The sequence below is a fragment of the Oncorhynchus gorbuscha genome, unplaced genomic scaffold (assembly GCF_021184085.1).
Source record: "Oncorhynchus gorbuscha isolate QuinsamMale2020 ecotype Even-year unplaced genomic scaffold, OgorEven_v1.0 Un_scaffold_606, whole genome shotgun sequence".
NCBI classification, from domain to species: Eukaryota; Metazoa; Chordata; class Actinopteri; order Salmoniformes; family Salmonidae; genus Oncorhynchus; species Oncorhynchus gorbuscha.
In genome coordinates, this window is record NW_025745733.1 from 346,184 (window position 1) to 363,357 (window position 17,174).

General features: G+C 38.8%; 1 protein-coding gene across 2 annotated transcripts in view; it reads left to right on the plus strand.

The window, feature by feature from the left end:
* Nucleotides 1–603: 603 nt before the first annotated feature.
* Nucleotides 604–17,174, plus strand: part of LOC124019470 (F-box/LRR-repeat protein 16-like) — a 48,303-nt gene continuing 31,732 nt past the window's right edge. Inside the window, exons 1-2 of one of the 2 annotated variants that reach the window (XM_046334815.1) lie at nt 604–981; nt 2,628–3,342. In XM_046334815.1, coding sequence (XP_046190771.1) covers nt 2,635–3,342 — 708 coding nt within the window. In that variant the 5' untranslated portion in view covers nt 604–981; nt 2,628–2,634. Of the gene's footprint in view, nt 982–1,059; nt 1,155–2,627; nt 3,343–17,174 lie in introns of those variants that run through there. The other variant, XM_046334816.1, reaches the window with a different exon arrangement.

The window sequence follows — 17,174 nt, forward strand, 5'->3', positions numbered from 1 at the left end:
CACATGTTTCCCATGCCAATAAAGCATGGGAAACATTTTGAACTGAAATTGAATTGAGAGAGAGAGAGAGCGAAAGAGAGAGCGAGAGAGAGAGGGAGACAGAGAGAGAGAGACAGAGAGAGAGACAGAGAGAGAGACAGAGAGAGAGAGAGAGAGAGAGAGAGAGAGAGAGAGAGAGAGAGAGAGAGAGACAGAGAGAGACAGAGAGAGAGAGAGAGACAGAGAGAGAGAGACAGTGAGAGAGAGAGAGCGAGAGAGGGAGAGGGAGAGAGAGAGACAGAGAGAGCGAAAGAGAGAGCGAGAGAGGGAGAGGGAGAGAGAGAGACAGAGAGAGAGAGACAGAGAGAGAGACAGTGAGAGAGACAGAGAGAGAGAGAGAGAGAGAGAGAGAGAGAGAGAGAGAGAGACAGTGAGAGAGACAGAGAGAGAGCGAGAGAGAGGGAGAGGGATAGAGTACCGCCTCAGCCTCCTCTCTTCCTCTCCTCTGTTGAGTTTCGCTGATGTCAGTGAGCCAGGCGATGTCATGTTGGTTTCTATTTACAGGGTTCTCGTTCCTCTCTCTCTCTCTCTCTCTCTCTCTCTCTCTCTCTCTCTCTCTCTCTCTCTCTCTCTCTCTCTCTCTCTCTCTCTCTCTCTCTCTCTCTCTCCGACACTGATTCGAACGCACCACATATTTATATCCGCTGACACCGTGGAGTGATGCGCCGATGGAACAAACAACACAGGACAACACATCGTCCCGATTTCACGCATATTCCCTCTTATTCTGTCCTCGTCGCTTCCGATACGAAATGATGCACCTTTGAAACGATTCGCATCGCGTCGTCGCTACAACAATTCAATAACATCCCCCGCTCTCCGCCATTCCCTGTGGATGCTGCTGGTAGTATGGTGATGCGGGCGATAAAATAGACCTCCGTTTGGTGAAAGACTTGCGAGGCTTCGGGTCAAACGGGGGAAGTGACGGGGTTCAGTTTAAAGGTAAGAGCAGTGCAAAGCAGATTCATGCTGGCCGGAGCACTGCAATGCTATTTATTTTTTGTTTAGCGGTGCGAGAGAGCGGGAGGGAGAGAGAGAGAGAGGACGAGAAGGGACGGGAGAATAGCCATCCCTTCCTTCGGTTAGCTTTTCTGCTGCCGCATCGCTTATTCCCGGTACAGCTCTATTACACCGATATGTGTCGCGTGCAGCACAAACCGAATATTGGACCGATCACAAGCAGAGTGAAATGGGTTTAATATCCGATCCGTTTGTAAAAGCCCAAGGCTAACGTCTGATGGTGAATCCTATAGCCTAGGTTACTGTCGGCAGTCATAGACACTATTTGATGACGGGAATGCTATTAATTGTATACTTGTCGATATGAATAATGATGCCGACTGCATCTGAAGGTTTTGACAATGAAGGATGCATAGAGTTTATTTTATCTGCGATGATTGTTGATCCGGAGCAAAACGTTCCACCTCTCAGCGTCGGCCATCGTTTTAAACTGTTTATGTTTGGCCTTGGTATCTTTATTCGGAGTAAAAACACGTCCTATTGTAACTCACTGCTGTGCTACTGTGCCATCGGCATTACGTAATATTGTAGGCTAGCCTAGTAGGGATGCTTGCTTAGATATAGGCCTCTGCCACTATAAACAACCGCTCTGTTCTATTTCCAGTGCAAGCCTGCCAAGGAGTGTCGCCAAGTGTTCTGTGAATTATTCAAACGAAAAGAATGCTTTGTTTGCCCAGAAATCGTGTCTGTTTCAGTGCAGGCTATATTGTACATAAGAGCGAGGCTCTCCAACATCAAGCACGCAGGTTTTTGGGAAACCCAGTAGTCTGCGGCTCAGCTATCTACATAAGAACTGCCCAGTGGTGTTTATCTACTCAGTCCCTTGAGTGACAGACAGGCAGGTCCATAGACAATGTGTTAAATAGATTTTTATTTAACCAGGTACGTTGACTGAGAACACAGTCTCATTCACAGGAACAACCTGGTGAATAGTGGAAGGGGAGATGAATGAGCCAATTGGAGGCCGGGGATGATTAGGTAGCCAATGATGGTATGAGGGCCAGATCACCCCCCCCTCCCTCTGATCCAATGTTTACCATGTATTAATTCTCTCTCTCTCCTCCTAGGTTCCCAATGTTTACCATGTATTAATTCTCTCTCCCTCCTCCTAGGTTCCCAATGTTTACCATGTTCCCAATGTTTACCATGTATTAATTCTCTCTCTCTCCTCCTAGGTTCCCAATGTTTACCATGTATTAATTCTCTCTCCCTCCTCCTAGGTTCCCAATGTTTACCATGTATTAATTCTCTCTCTCCTCCTAGGTTCCCAATGTTTACCATGTATTAATTCTCTCCCTCCTCCTAGGTTCCCAATGTTTACCATGTATTAATTCTCTCTCTCCTCCTAGGTTCCCAATGTTTACCATGTATTAATTCTCTCTCTCCCTCCTAGGTTCCCAATGTTTACCATGTATTAATTCTCTCTCTCTCTCCTCCTAGGTTCCCAATGTTTACCATGTATTAATTCTCTCTCTGTCTGATCCAATGTTTACCATGTATTAATTCTCTCTCTCTCCTCCTAGGTTCCCAATGTTTACCATGTATTAATTCTCTCTCTCTCCTCCTAGGTTCCCAATGTTGAATATGTCGACCCCCAGCGAGCTGAAGTCTCCGTGTGTCCCGAGAAACGGCATGGTCAAGCTCCCCCCTCAGCCCAACGGTCTGGGCAGCGCCAGCATCACCAAGGGCACGCCCGCCGCCAAGAACCGCCTGTGCCAGTCCTCCTCCGTGCCCGGCATCCTACCCCCGCCTTCCCTACCCTACCACCTGGACCCCCTCAACCCCCTGGGTCCCTCTCTCCTGGGTCCAGACCTGGACCACAGCGCCCTGACGGCCCTCAAACCCCCGCTGCGCCAGGTCCCCCTCACCTTCCCCAAGCCTCACCTTCCCCTCACCCTGCCTCTGGCCCTTCTGCCGCCCCTGGAGCGCCAGCTGGCCCTGGATGAGAAGCTGCTCAACAGGCTGCTGTGGTACTTCACCACGGCTGAGAAGTGTGTCCTGGCCCAGGTGTGTAGGACCTGGAGGAAAGTGCTGTACCAGTCTAAGTTCTGGGAGGGTGTCACGCCCATCCTCCACGCCAAGGAGCTGTACGCCCTGCTCCCTGGCGGAGACAAGGAGTTTGTCAGCCTGCAGGCCTTCGCTCTCAGGGGGTTCCAGGCGTTCTGTCTGGTGGGAGTTTCAGACCTGGACATTTGTGAGTTCATTGATAACTACCCCTTATCCAAGAAAGGGGTGAAGTCGGTCAGTCTGAAGAGGTCCACCATCACAGACGCAGGCCTGGAGGTGAGTCATTGTCATATATATATATACAGTGGGGCAAAAAAAGTATTTAGTCAGCCACCAATTGTGCAAGTTCTCCCACTTAAAAAGATGAGAGAGGCCTGTAATTTTCATCATAGGTACAAATAAATTCATTTAAAAATCCTACAATGTGGTTTTCTGGATTTTTTCTCCCTCATTTTGTCTGTCATAGTTGAAGTGTACCCATGATGAAAATTACAGGCCCCTCTCATCTTTTTAAGTGGGAGAACTTGCACAACTGGTGGCTGACTCAATACTTTTTGCCCCACTGTATTTACTGTCAGCGGGCTGTGACTCCAGGTCTGGACCCAGGAGAGAAACTGTGGTGGGCAAGGGACCCAGGAGAGAAGCTGTGGTGGGCAAGGGTCCCAGTAGGGAAGCTGTGGTGGGCAAGGGTCCCAGTAGGGAAGCTGTGGTGGGCAAGGGTCCCAGTAGGGAAGCTGTGGTGGGCAAGGGTCCCAGTAGGGAAGCTGTGGTAAGCAAGGCTCCAAGGAGAGAAGCTGTGGTGGGCAAGGGACCCAGGGGGGTTGAGGGCCGTCAGGGGGCTGTGACTCCAGGTCTCGACCCAGGAGAGAAGCTGTGGTGGGCAAGGGACCCAGGAGAGAAGCTGTGGTAGACTAGGGTCCCAGGGGGTTGAGGGCCATCAGGGGGCTGTGACTCCAGGTCTGGACCCAGGAGAGAAGCTGCGGTGGGCAAAGGTCCCAGGGGGTTGAGGGGGTCCTGGTGGTAGGGTAGGGAAGGTGGGGATAGGATGCCGGGCACGGAGGTTCTTAAATAGTTACAGTCATGTGAACACAAACATGTCATTTAGCACAGCCTTTCTCCAACCTCTCCTTGGGGACAAGCCTGTCCATGGATTTAAACTATTCCACAGCTAGCAGCTGATTCAACTGGTCAACTAATCATCAGCTAATGATCAAGCCCTTGACTACTTCAATCAGGTGAGCTAGTTCACGGCTACAGTAAAACTGTGAAACGTCCGAGAGACCACGAGGAAAAAAGCGTGTAGTGTGTGTATGCAATTTCATATGCATGACCCCAGCGGGAATCAACAATGTGTACTCAATGTGTCCTACAGTACATGTAGCTTCCATTAGTCCTACAGTAGATGTAGCTTCCATTAGTCCTACAGTACATGTAGCTTCCATTAGTCCTACAGTAGATGTAGCTTCCATTAGTCCTACAGTACATGTAGCTTCCATTAGTCCTACAGTACATGTAGCTTCCATTAGTCCTACAGTACATGTAGCTTCCATTAGTCCTACAGTAGATGTAGCTTCCATTAGTCCTACAGTAGATGTAGCTTCCAGTAGTCCTACAGTACTTGTAGCTTCCATTAGTCCTACAGTAGATGTAGCTTCCATTTTTCATACATTACATGAAGCTTCCATTAGTCCTACAGTAGATGTAGCTTCCATTAGTCCTACAGTAGATGTAGCTTCCATTAGTCCTACAGTACATGTAGCTTCCATTAGTCCTACAGTAGATGTAGCTTCCATTAGTCCTACAGTAGATGTAGCTTCCATTAGTCCTACAGTACATGTAGCTTCCATTAGTCCTACAGTACATGTAGCTTCCATTAGTCCTACAGTACATGTAGCTTCCATTAGTCCTACAGTACATGTAGCTTCCATTAGTCCTACAGTACATGTAGCTTCCATTAGTCCTACAGTACATGTAGCTTCCATTAGTCCTACAGTAGATGTAGCTTCCATTAGTCCTACAGTAGATGTAGCTTCCAGTAGTCCTACAGTACTTGTAGCTTCCATTAGCCCTACAGTAGATGTAGCTTCCATTAGTCCTACAGTACTTGTAGCTTCCATTAGTCCTACAGTACTTGTAGCTTCCATTAGTCCTACAGTACATGTAGCTTCCATTAGTCCTACAGTCAAGGGTGTAAACAGGCTTACTGTAGAGATGGTATCAATCTCATTGCTGTCCAACAGTGATGCTGTGAAGCCCTACTTACCCTGGACAGAAGTAGTGTCGTATAGGAATATGGGGTCTTTATAGTAATATAACACCTTACTTTATAGTAATATAACACCTTACTTTATAGTAATATAACACCTTACTTTATAGTAATATAACACAATACTTTATAGTAATATAACACCTTACTTTATAGTAATATAACACAATACTTTATAGTAATATAACACCTTACTTTATAGTAATATAACACCTTACTTTATAGTAATATAACACAATACTTTATAGTAATATAACACAATACTTTATAGTAATATATCACCTTACTTTATAGTAATATAACACCTTACTTTATAGTAATATAACACAATACTTTATAGTAATATAACACCTTACTTTATAGTAATATAACACCTTACTTTATAGTAATATAACACCTTACTTTATAGTAATATAACACAATACTTTATAGTAATATATCACCTTACTTTATAGTAATATAACACCTTACTTTATAGTAATATAACACCTTACTTTATAGTAATATAACACCTTACTTTATAGTAATATAACACCTTACTTTATAGTAATATAACACAATACTTTATAGTAATATAACACCTTACTTTATAGTAATATAACACAATACTTTATAGTAATATAACACCTTACTTTATAGTAATATAACACAATACTTTATAGTAATATAACACCTATAGTAATATAACACAATACTTTATAGTAATATAACACAATACTTTATAGTAATATATCACCTTACTTTATAGTAATATAACACCTTACTTTATAGTAATATAACACAATACTTTATAGTAATATAACACCTTACTTTATAGTAATATAACACCTTACTTTATAGTAATATAACACCTTACTTTATAGTAATATAACACAATACTTTATAGTAATATATCACCTTACTTTATAGTAATATAACACCTTACTTTATAGTAATATAACACCTTACTTTATAGTAATATAACACCTTACTTTATAGTAATATAACACCTTACTTTATAGTAATATAACACCTTACTTTATAGTAATATAACACAATACTTTATAGTAATATAACACCTTACTTTATAGTAATATAACACCTTACTTTATAGTAATATATCACCTTACTTTATAGTAATATAACACCTTACTTTATAGTAATATAACACAATACTTTATAGTAATATAACACAATACTTTATAGTAATATAACACCTTACTTTATAGTAATATAACACCTTACTTTATAGTAATATAACACCTTACTTTATAGTAATATAACACCTTACTTTATAGTAATATAACACAATACTTTATAGTAATATAACACAATACTTTATAGTAATATAACACCTTACTTTATAGTAATATAACACCTTACTTTATAGTAATATAACACCTTACTTTATAGTAATATAACACAATACTTTATAGTAATATAACACAATACTTTATAGTAATATAACACCTTACTTTATAGTAATATATCACCTTACTTTATAGTAATATAACACAATACTTTATAGTAATATAACACAATACTTTATAGTAATATAACACAATACTTTATAGTAATATAACACAATACTTTATAGTAATATAACACAATACTTTATAGTAATATAACACCTTACTTTATAGGAATATAACACTTTACTTTATAGTAATATAACACAATACTTTATAGGAATATAACACAATACTTTATAGTAATATAACACCTTACTTTATAGTAATATAACACAATACTTTATAGTAATATGACGTGTTACTTCGTAGTAATATAACGCAATACTTTATAGTAATAAAACACCTTACTTTATAGTAATATAACGTAATACTTTATAGTAATATAACGTGTTACTTTATAGTAATATAACACAATACTTTATAGTAATATAACACCTTACTTTATGGTAATATAACACCTTACTTTATAGTAATGTAACGTGTTACTTTTGTTAATCCTCAGCATCAATATCAACACAATGCACTCCCTGAACTCAGGAAAGCCTGCCACCTCACCGCTGCGTAACCTAGTAACAGTCACCGGGCGAGCTGGATTCCGCTGTAGCTGGGCACCATGTCAACTAGGTCACCAGGGATCACATGGAATGTGGAATGTCACATCACATGACCTTGCTCACTGGTCACATGATCATGGGACAGAGAGAGGAGAGATATTCTATTGGAATGGTTAATGGTTAAGGTTAGTGTTTGAGGTTGGTGAGCTGGTCCTAGATCTGTGGAATGTTTATCCCCAGCAGGTAAACAATCGATAGAGTGAGTAGAATGAACATGAGTCTCTGTGAAACGTGAGATGTCACAGGAGTGCAGTGTGCTGTAAAATGCAATCCAACCATTGTCTGTTATAATAACAACAGCATAGCTGAGTTTCTGATCGTCTATGTAAACACGGCGTCACCGAGGGAGAAAAGGTTTGTTACAGTGACAATAGTCAACAATCCACCCTGCTTGTCTGTGGTGGTGGTGGTGTGAGTATGGACTACTGTGGTGGTGTTGTGAGTATGGACTACTGTGGTGGTGGTGTGAATATGGACTACTGTGGTGGTGGTGTGAATATGGACTACTGTGGTGTTGTTGTGAGTATGGACTACTGTGGTGGTGGTGTGAATATGGACTACTGTGGTGTTGGACTACTGTGGTGTGGTGGGACTACTGTGGTGGTGGTGTGAATATGGACTACTGTGGTGGTGGTGTGAATATGGACTACTGTGGTGGTGGTGTGAATATGGACTACTGTGGTGGTGGTGTGAATATGGACTACTGTGGTGGTGGTGTGAATATGGACTACTGTGGTGGTGTGAATGTGATGGACTACTGTGGTGGTGGTGTGAGTATGGACTACTGTGGTGGTGGTGTGAATATGGACTACTGGACTACTGTGGTGGTGTGAATATGGACTACTGTGGTGGTGGTGTGAGTATGGACTACTGTGGTGGTGGTGTGAGTATGCACTACTGTGGTGGTGGTGTGAATATGGACTACTGTGGTGGTGGTGTGAGTATGGACTACTGTGGTGTTGTGAGTATGGACTACTGTGGTGTTCTGAGTATGGACTACTGTGGTGTTGTTGTGAGTATGGACTACTGTGGTGTTGTTGTGAGTATGGACTACTGTGGTGTTGTTGTGAGTATGGACTACTGTGGTGGTGTTGTGAGTATGGACTACTGTGGTGGTGTTGTGGTTGTGAATATGGACTACTGTGGTGTTGTTGTGAGTATGGACTACTGTGGTGTTGTTGTGAGTATGGACTACTGTGGTGGTGGTGTGAGTATGGACTACTGTGGTGGTGTTGTGAGTATGGACTACTGTGGTGGTGTTGTGAGTATGGACTACTGTGGTGGTGGTGTGAGTATGGACTACTGTGGTGTTGTTGTTCATTAATAAATTCATAAAAAATCCAACAATGTGATTTTCTGGATTTTGTTTCTCATTTTGTCTGTCATAGTTGAAGTGTACCTATGATGAAAATTACAGACCTCTCTCATCTTTTTAAGTGGGAGAACTTGCACAATTGGTGGCTGACTAAATACTTTTTTTGCCCCACTGTAATCTGCTGCGTGATTTATGTTGGAGTTTTTGTTAAAACCGAAGATTTAGTTACAGTGCGATTTAACAGGCCACATTCAACACAATTGTGAGGTTCAGTATTGGAGCCTACTGGTTATTTAGAAGGTTGCCTCTGAGTTAGTTCATGGTGCAGAGGTCAAAGGGGAAACATGTCGGCCTTACAGTATATTGTGCACCTTATTGTCAGGGACATTGTTGTGGTTGTGTTGTTGATGAGATGAGCTGACGTTCAGAGTCACAGGAAGTTGTGTTGTCGATGAGATGAGCTGACGTTCAGAGTCACAGGAAGTGGTGTTGTTGATGAGATGAGCTGACGTTCAGAGTCACAGGAAGTTGTGTTGTTGATGAGATGAGCTTCAGAGTCACGTTTGTTGATGAGTGAGCTGACAGGAAAGTGGTGTTGTTGATGAGATGAGCTGAAACGTTCAGAGTTAACAGGAAGTGTGTTTTATGAGATGAGCTCAGAGTCACAGACGTTCAGAGTCACAGGAAGTGGTGTTGTTGATGAGATGAGCTGACGTTCAGAGTCACAGGAAGTGGTGTTGTCGATGAGATGAGCTGACGTTCAGAGTCACAGGAAGTGGTGTTGTTGATGAGATGAGCTGGCGTTCAGTCAGTCACAGGGTTGTGTTGTTGATGAGATGAGCTGACGTTCAGAGTCACAGGAAGTGGTGTTGTTGATGAGATGAGCTGACGTTCAGAGTCACAGGAAGTGGTGTTGTCGATGAGATGAGCTGACGTTCAGAGTCACAGGAAGTGGTGTTGTCGATGAGATGAGCTGACGTTCAGAGTCACAGGAAGTGGTGTTGTCGATGAGATGAGCTGACGTTCAGAGTCACAGGAAGTTGTGTTGTCGATGAGATGAGCTGACGTTCAGAGTCACAGGAAGTGGTGTTGTTGATGAGATGAGCTGACGTTCAGAGTCACAGGAAGTTGTGTTGTCGATGAGATGAGCTGACGTTCAGAGTCACAGGAAGTTGTGTTGTTGATGAGATGAGCTGACGTTCAGAGTCACAGGAAGTGGTGTTGTTGATGAGATGAGCTGACGTTCAGAGTCACAGGAAGTGGTGTTGTTGATGAGATGAGCTGACGTTCAGAGTCACAGGAAGTTGTGTTGTCGATGAGATGAGCTGACGTTCAGAGTCACAGGAAGTTGTGTTGTCGATGAGATGAGCTGACGTTCAGAGTCACAGGAAGTTGTGTTGTAGATGAGATGAGCTGACGTTCAGAGTCACAGGAAGTTGTGTTGTTGATGAGATGAGCTGACGTTCAGAGTCACAGGAAGTGGTGTTGTTGATGAGATGAGCTGACGTTCAGAGTCACAGGAAGTGGTGTTGTTGATGAGATGAGCTGACGTTCAGAGTCACAGGAAGTATGGTACCGGATGAGGCTCCTGGTCCGTAGTTTGAATATGACCATTGGAGGATAAACAGGCATTGAGTTGACTTAAATCACTTAGGCTTAGGATTCTATCCCCAATTGCACTTTGTCCACTATTGCACCATTTAAATGTAATGTTCCCACTTTAGCGGAGACTGCATTCACAGATAAACGCTGCATTTTGTCGGCTCAATGGGAAATTACCTTTAAATGTCTAGCGTGCTATACCTGGCATCTACTGCTGATCCGAGTGAGTCCTTAGAGTTACAGTGCCTTCAGAAAGTATTCAGACCCCTTGACTTTTTCCACATTTGTTATGTTATGTTACAGCCTTATTCTAAATTGTTATTTAAAAAAAAATCCTCATCAATCTACACACAATAGCCCGTAATGACTAATGGGGCGGCAGGGTAGCCTAGTGGTGAGAGCGTTGGACTAGTAACTGAAAGGTAGCAAGATCGAGTCCCCGAGCTGACGAGGTACAAATCTGTCGTTCTGCCCTTGAACAAGGCAGTTAACCCACTGTTCTTCATTGTAAATAAGAATGTGTTCTTAACGGACTTTCCTAGGTAAATAAAGGTCAAATAAAAAAAACAGCTTTTTAGAAATGTTTGCAAATGTATTCAAAAGTAAAAAACAGGAACCTAAGTATTCAGAGCCTTTGCTACATAAGTATTCAGACCCTTTGCTATGAGACTCTACATAAGTATTCAGACCATTTGCTACTCTACATAAGTATTCAGACCCTTTGCTATGAGACTCTACATAAGTATTCAGACCATTTGCCATTTGCCTTTGCTATAGACCATTTGAGAGACTCTACATAAGTATTCAGACCCTTTGCTATGAGACTCTACATAAGTATTCAGACCATTTGCTAGACTCTACATAAGTATTCAGAGACAGACCATTTGCTATGAGACTCTATAAGTATTCAGACCATTTGCTATGAGACTCTACATAAGTATTCAGACCATTTGCTATGAGACTCTACATAAGTATTCAGACCATTTGCTATGAGACTCAAATTGAGCTCAGGTGCATCCTGTTTCCATTGATCATCCTTGAGATGTTTTCTACAACTTGATTGGAGTCCACCTGTGGTACATTCAGTTGATTGGTCATGATTTGAAAAAGCACACACCTTTCTATATAAAGTCCCAGAGTTGACAAGTGCATGTCAGAGTAAAAACCAAGCCATGAGGTCGAAGGAATTGTCCGTACAGCTCAGAGACAGGATTGTGTCGAGGCACAGATCTGGGGAAGGGTACCAAAACATTTCCGCGGCATTGAAGCTCCCCAAGAACACAGTGGCCTCCATCATTCTTAAATGGAAGAAGTTTGGAACCACCAAGACTCTTCCCAGGGCTGGCCGCCCGGCCAAACTGAGCAATCGGGGGAGAAGGGCCTTGGTCAGGGAGGTGACCAAGAACCCGATGGTCACTCTGACAGAGCTCCGGAGTTCCTCTGTGGAGATGGGAGAATCATCTGTGCAGCACTACACCAATCAGGCCTGATTGGTAAAGTGGCCAGATGGAAGCCACTCCTCAGTAAAAGGCACATCACAGCCCGCTTGGAATTTGCCAAAATGCATCTAAAGGACTCTCAGACCGTGAGAAACAAGATTCTCTGATCTGATGAAACCAAGATTGAACTCTTTGGCCTGAATGCCAAGTGTCACATCTGGAGGAGACCTGGCACCATCCCTACAGTGAAGCATGGTGGTGGCAGCATCATGCTGTAGGAATGTTTTTTACCTGCAGGGACTGGGAGACTAGTCAGGATGGAGGCAAAGATGAACAGAGCAAAGTACAGAGAGATCCTTGAAGAAAACCTGCTCCAGAGCGCTGATTTTCAATACATTTGCGAAAAGTCTAAAAACCTGTTTTTGCTTCGTCATTATTGGATATTGTGATTGTATCAGAGATATATCAGAGTTGTATCAGTTATATCAGAGTTATATCAGAGTTATATCAGAGTTGTATCAGAGTTATATCAGAGTTATATCAGAGTTATATCAGTTGTATCAGTTATATCAGTTATATCAGTTATATCAGTTGTATCAGAGTTATATCAGTTGTATCAGAGTTGTATCAGTTATATCAGTTGTATCAGTTGTATCAGTTATATCAGTTGTATCAGAGTTATATCAGAGTTATATCAGTTGTATCAGAGTTATATCAGTTGTATCAGAGTTATATCAGAGTTATATCAGAGTTATATCAGAGTTATATCAGAGTTATATCAGAGTTATATCAGTTGTATCAGAGTTATATCAGAGTTATATCAGAGTTATATCAGTTGTATCAGAGTTATATCAGAGTTATATCAGTTGTATCAGAGTTATATCAGAGTTATATCAGTTATATCAGTTATATCAGAGTTATATCAGAGTTATATCAGTTGTATCAGTTGTATCAGTTGTATCAGTTATATCAGAGTTATATCAGTTGTATCAGAGTTGTATCAGAGTTATATCAGAGTTATATCAGAGTTATATCAGAGTTATATCAGAGTTATATCAGAGTTATATCAGTTGTATCAGAGTTGTATCAGAGTTATATCAGAGTTATATCAGAGTTATATCAGTTGTATCAGAGTTATATCAGTTGTATCAGAGTTATATCAGAGTTATATCAGAGTTATATCAGAGTTATATCAGAGTTATATCAGAGTTATATCAGAGTTATATCAGTTATATCAGAGTTATATCAGTTGTATCAGTTGTATCAGTTGTATCAGTTATATCAGTTGTATCAGAGTTATATCAGAGTTGTATCAGAGTTATATCAGAGTTGTATCAGAGTTATATCAGAGTTATATCAGAGTTGTATCAGAGTTATATCAGAGTTATATCAGTTATATCAGAGTTATATCAGTTGTATCAGTTGTATCAGTTGTATCAGTTATATCAGAGTTATATCAGAGTTGTATCAGAGTTATATCAGAGTTGTATCAGAGTTATATCAGAGTTGTATCAGAGTTATATCAGAGTTATATCAGAGTTGTATCAGAGTTATATCAGAGTTGTATCAGAGTTATATCAGAGTTATATCAGAGTTGTATCAGAGTTATATCAGTTGTATCAGAGTTATATCAGTTGTATCAGAGTTATATCAGAGTTATATCAGTTATATCAGTTGTATCAGAGTTATATCAGAGTTATATCAGAGTTATATCAGAGTTATATCAGAGTTATATCAGAGTTATATCAGAGTTATATCAGTTGTATCAGTTGTATCAGTTGTATCAGTTATATCAGAGTTATATCAGTTGTATCAGAGTTGTATCAGAGTTATATCAGAGTTATATCAGAGTTATATCAGAGTTATATCAGAGTTATATCAGAGTTATATCAGTTGTATCAGAGTTGTATCAGAGTTATATCAGAGTTATATCAGAGTTATATCAGTTGTATCAGAGTTATATCAGTTGTATCAGAGTTATATCAGAGTTATATCAGAGTTATATCAGAGTTATATCAGAGTTATATCAGAGTTATATCAGAGTTATATCAGAGTTATATCAGTTATATCAGAGTTATATCAGAGTTATATCAGAGTTATATCAGAGTTATATCAGAGTTATATCAGAGTTATATCAGAGTTATATCAGAGTTATATCAGTTATATCAGAGTTATATCAGTTGTATCAGTTGTATCAGTTGTATCAGTTATATCAGTTGTATCAGAGTTATATCAGTTGTATCAGAGTTATATCAGAGTTATATCAGTTATATCAGTTGTATCAGAGTTATATCAGAGTTATATCAGAGTTATATCAGAGATATCAGAGTTATATCAGAGTTATATCAGAGTTATATCAGTTGTATCAGTTGTATCAGTTGTATCAGTTATATCAGAGTTATATCAGTTGTATCAGAGTTGTATCAGAGTTATATCAGAGTTATATCAGAGTTATATCAGAGTTATATCAGAGTTATATCAGAGTTATATCAGTTGTATCAGAGTTATATCAGAGTTATATCAGAGTTATATCAGTTGTATCAGAGTTATATCAGTTGTATCAGAGTTATATCAGAGTTATATCAGTTATATCAGAGTTATATCAGTTGTATCAGTTGTATCAGTTGTATCAGTTATATCAGAGTTATATCAGAGTTGTATCAGAGTTATATCAGAGTTGTATCAGAGTTATATCAGAGTTGTATCAGAGTTATATCAGAGTTATATCAGAGTTGTATCAGAGTTATATCAGAGTTGTATCAGAGTTATATCAGAGTTATATCAGAGTTGTATCAGAGTTATATCAGAGTTATATCAGAGTTGTATCAGAGTTATATCAGTTGTATCAGAGTTATATCAGTTGTATCAGAGTTATATCAGAGTTATATCAGTTATATCAGTTGTATCAGAGTTATATCAGAGTTATATCAGAGTTATATCAGAGTTATATCAGAGTTATATCAGAGTTATATCAGAGTTATATCAGTTGTATCAGTTGTATCAGTTGTATCAGTTATATCAGAGTTATATCAGTTGTATCAGAGTTGTATCAGAGTTATATCAGAGTTATATCAGAGTTATATCAGAGTTATATCAGAGTTATATCAGAGTTATATCAGTTGTATCAGAGTTGTATCAGAGTTATATCAGAGTTATATCAGAGTTATATCAGTTGTATCAGAGTTATATCAGTTGTATCAGAGTTATATCAGAGTTATATCAGAGTTATATCAGAGTTATATCAGAGTTATATCAGAGTTATATCAGAGTTATATCAGAGTTATATTAGTTGTATCAGTTGTATCAGTTGTATCAGTTATATCAGAGTTGTATCAGAGTTGTATCAGAGTTATATCAGAGTTGTATCAGAGTTATATCAGAGTTATATCAGAGTTGTATCAGAGTTGTATCAGAGTTATATCAGAGTTGTATCAGAGTTGTATCAGAGTTGTATCAGTTATATCAGAGTTGTATCAGAGTTGTATCAGAGTTATATCAGTTGTATCAGAGTTATATCAGTTGTATCAGAGTTGTATCAGAGTTATATCAGAGTTATATCAGAGTTATATCAGAGTTGTATCAGAGTTGTATCAGAGTTATATCAGAGTTGTATCAGAGTTATCAAATCAAATCAAATCAAATTTTATTTGTCACATACACATGGTTAGCAGATGTTAATGCGAGTGTAGCGAAATGCTTGTGCTTCTAGTTCCGACAATGCAGTGATAACCAACAAGTAATCTAACTAACAATTCCAAAACTACTGTCTTATACACAGTGTAAGGAGATAAGGAACATGTACATAAGGATATATGAATGAGTGATGGTACAGAGCAGCATACAGTAGATGGTATCGAGTACAGTATATACATATGAGATGAGTGTGTAGACAAAGTAAACAAAGTGGCATAGTTAAGTTATATCAGAGTTATATCAGAGTTGTATCAGAGTTATATCAGAGTTATATCAGAGTTATATCAGAGTTATATCAGAGTTATATCAGAGTTATATCAGAGTTATATCAGTTATATCAGAGTTATATCAGAGTTGTATCAGAGTTATATCAGAGTTATATCAGAGTTGTATCAGAGTTATATCAGTTATATCAGAGTTATATCAGTTGTATCAGTTATATCAGAGTTATATCAGAGTTGTATCAGAGTTATATCAGAGTTATATCAGAGTTATATCAGAGTTGTATCAGTTATATCAGAGTTATATCAGAGTTATATCAGTTGTATCAGAGTTGTATCAGTTATATCAGTTGTATCAGAGTTATATCAGTTATATCAGAGTTATATCAGAGTTATATCAGAGTTATATCAGAGTTGTATCAGTTATATCAGAGTTATATCAGTTGTATCAGAGTTATATCAGAGTTATATCAGAGTTATATCAGAGTTATATCAGTTGTATCAGAGTTATATCAGAGTTATATCAGAGTTATATCAGTTATATCAGAGTTATATCAGAGTTATATCAGAGTTATATCAGAGTTATATCAGAGTTATATCAGTTATATCAGAGTTATATCAGAGTTATATCAGAGTTATATCAGAGTTGTATCAGTTGTATCAGAGTTATATCAGTTGTATCAGAGTTATATCAGAGTTATATCAGAGTTATATCAGAGTTATATCAGAGTTATATCAGAGTTATATCAGAGTTGTATCAGAGTTATATCAGTTGTATCAGAGTTATATCAGTTATATCAGAGTTATATCAGAGTTATATCAGAGTTATATCAGAGTTATATCAGAGTTATATCAGAGTTATATCAGTTATATCAGAGTTATATCAGTTGTATCAGAGTTATATCAGAGTTATATCAGAGTTATATCAGAGTTATATCAGAGTTATATCAGAATTATATCAGAGTTATATCAGTTATATCAGAGTTATATCAGTTGTATCAGTTGTATCAGTTGTATCAGTTATATCAGTTATATCAGATATCAGTTATATCAGAGTTATATCAGAGTTATATCAGAGTTATATCAGAGTTATCAGTTATATCAGAGTTATATCAGAGTTATATCAGAGTTATATCAGTTATATCAGAGTTATATCAGAGTTATATCAGAGTTATATCAGTTATATCAGAGTTATATCAGAGTTATATCAGAGTTATATCAGTTGTATCAGAGTTATATCAGTTATATCAGAGTTATATCAGAGTTATATCAGAGTTATATCAGAGTTATATCAGTTATATCAGAGTTATATCAGAGTTATATCAGAGTTATATCAGAGTTATATCAGAGTTGTATATCAGAGTTATATCAGTTGTATCAGAGTTATATCAGAGTTATATCAGTTATATCAGAGTTATATCAGAGTTATATCAGTTGTATCAGTTGTATCAGTTATATCAGTTATATCAGAGTTGTATCAGAGTTGTATCAGAGTTATATCAGAGTT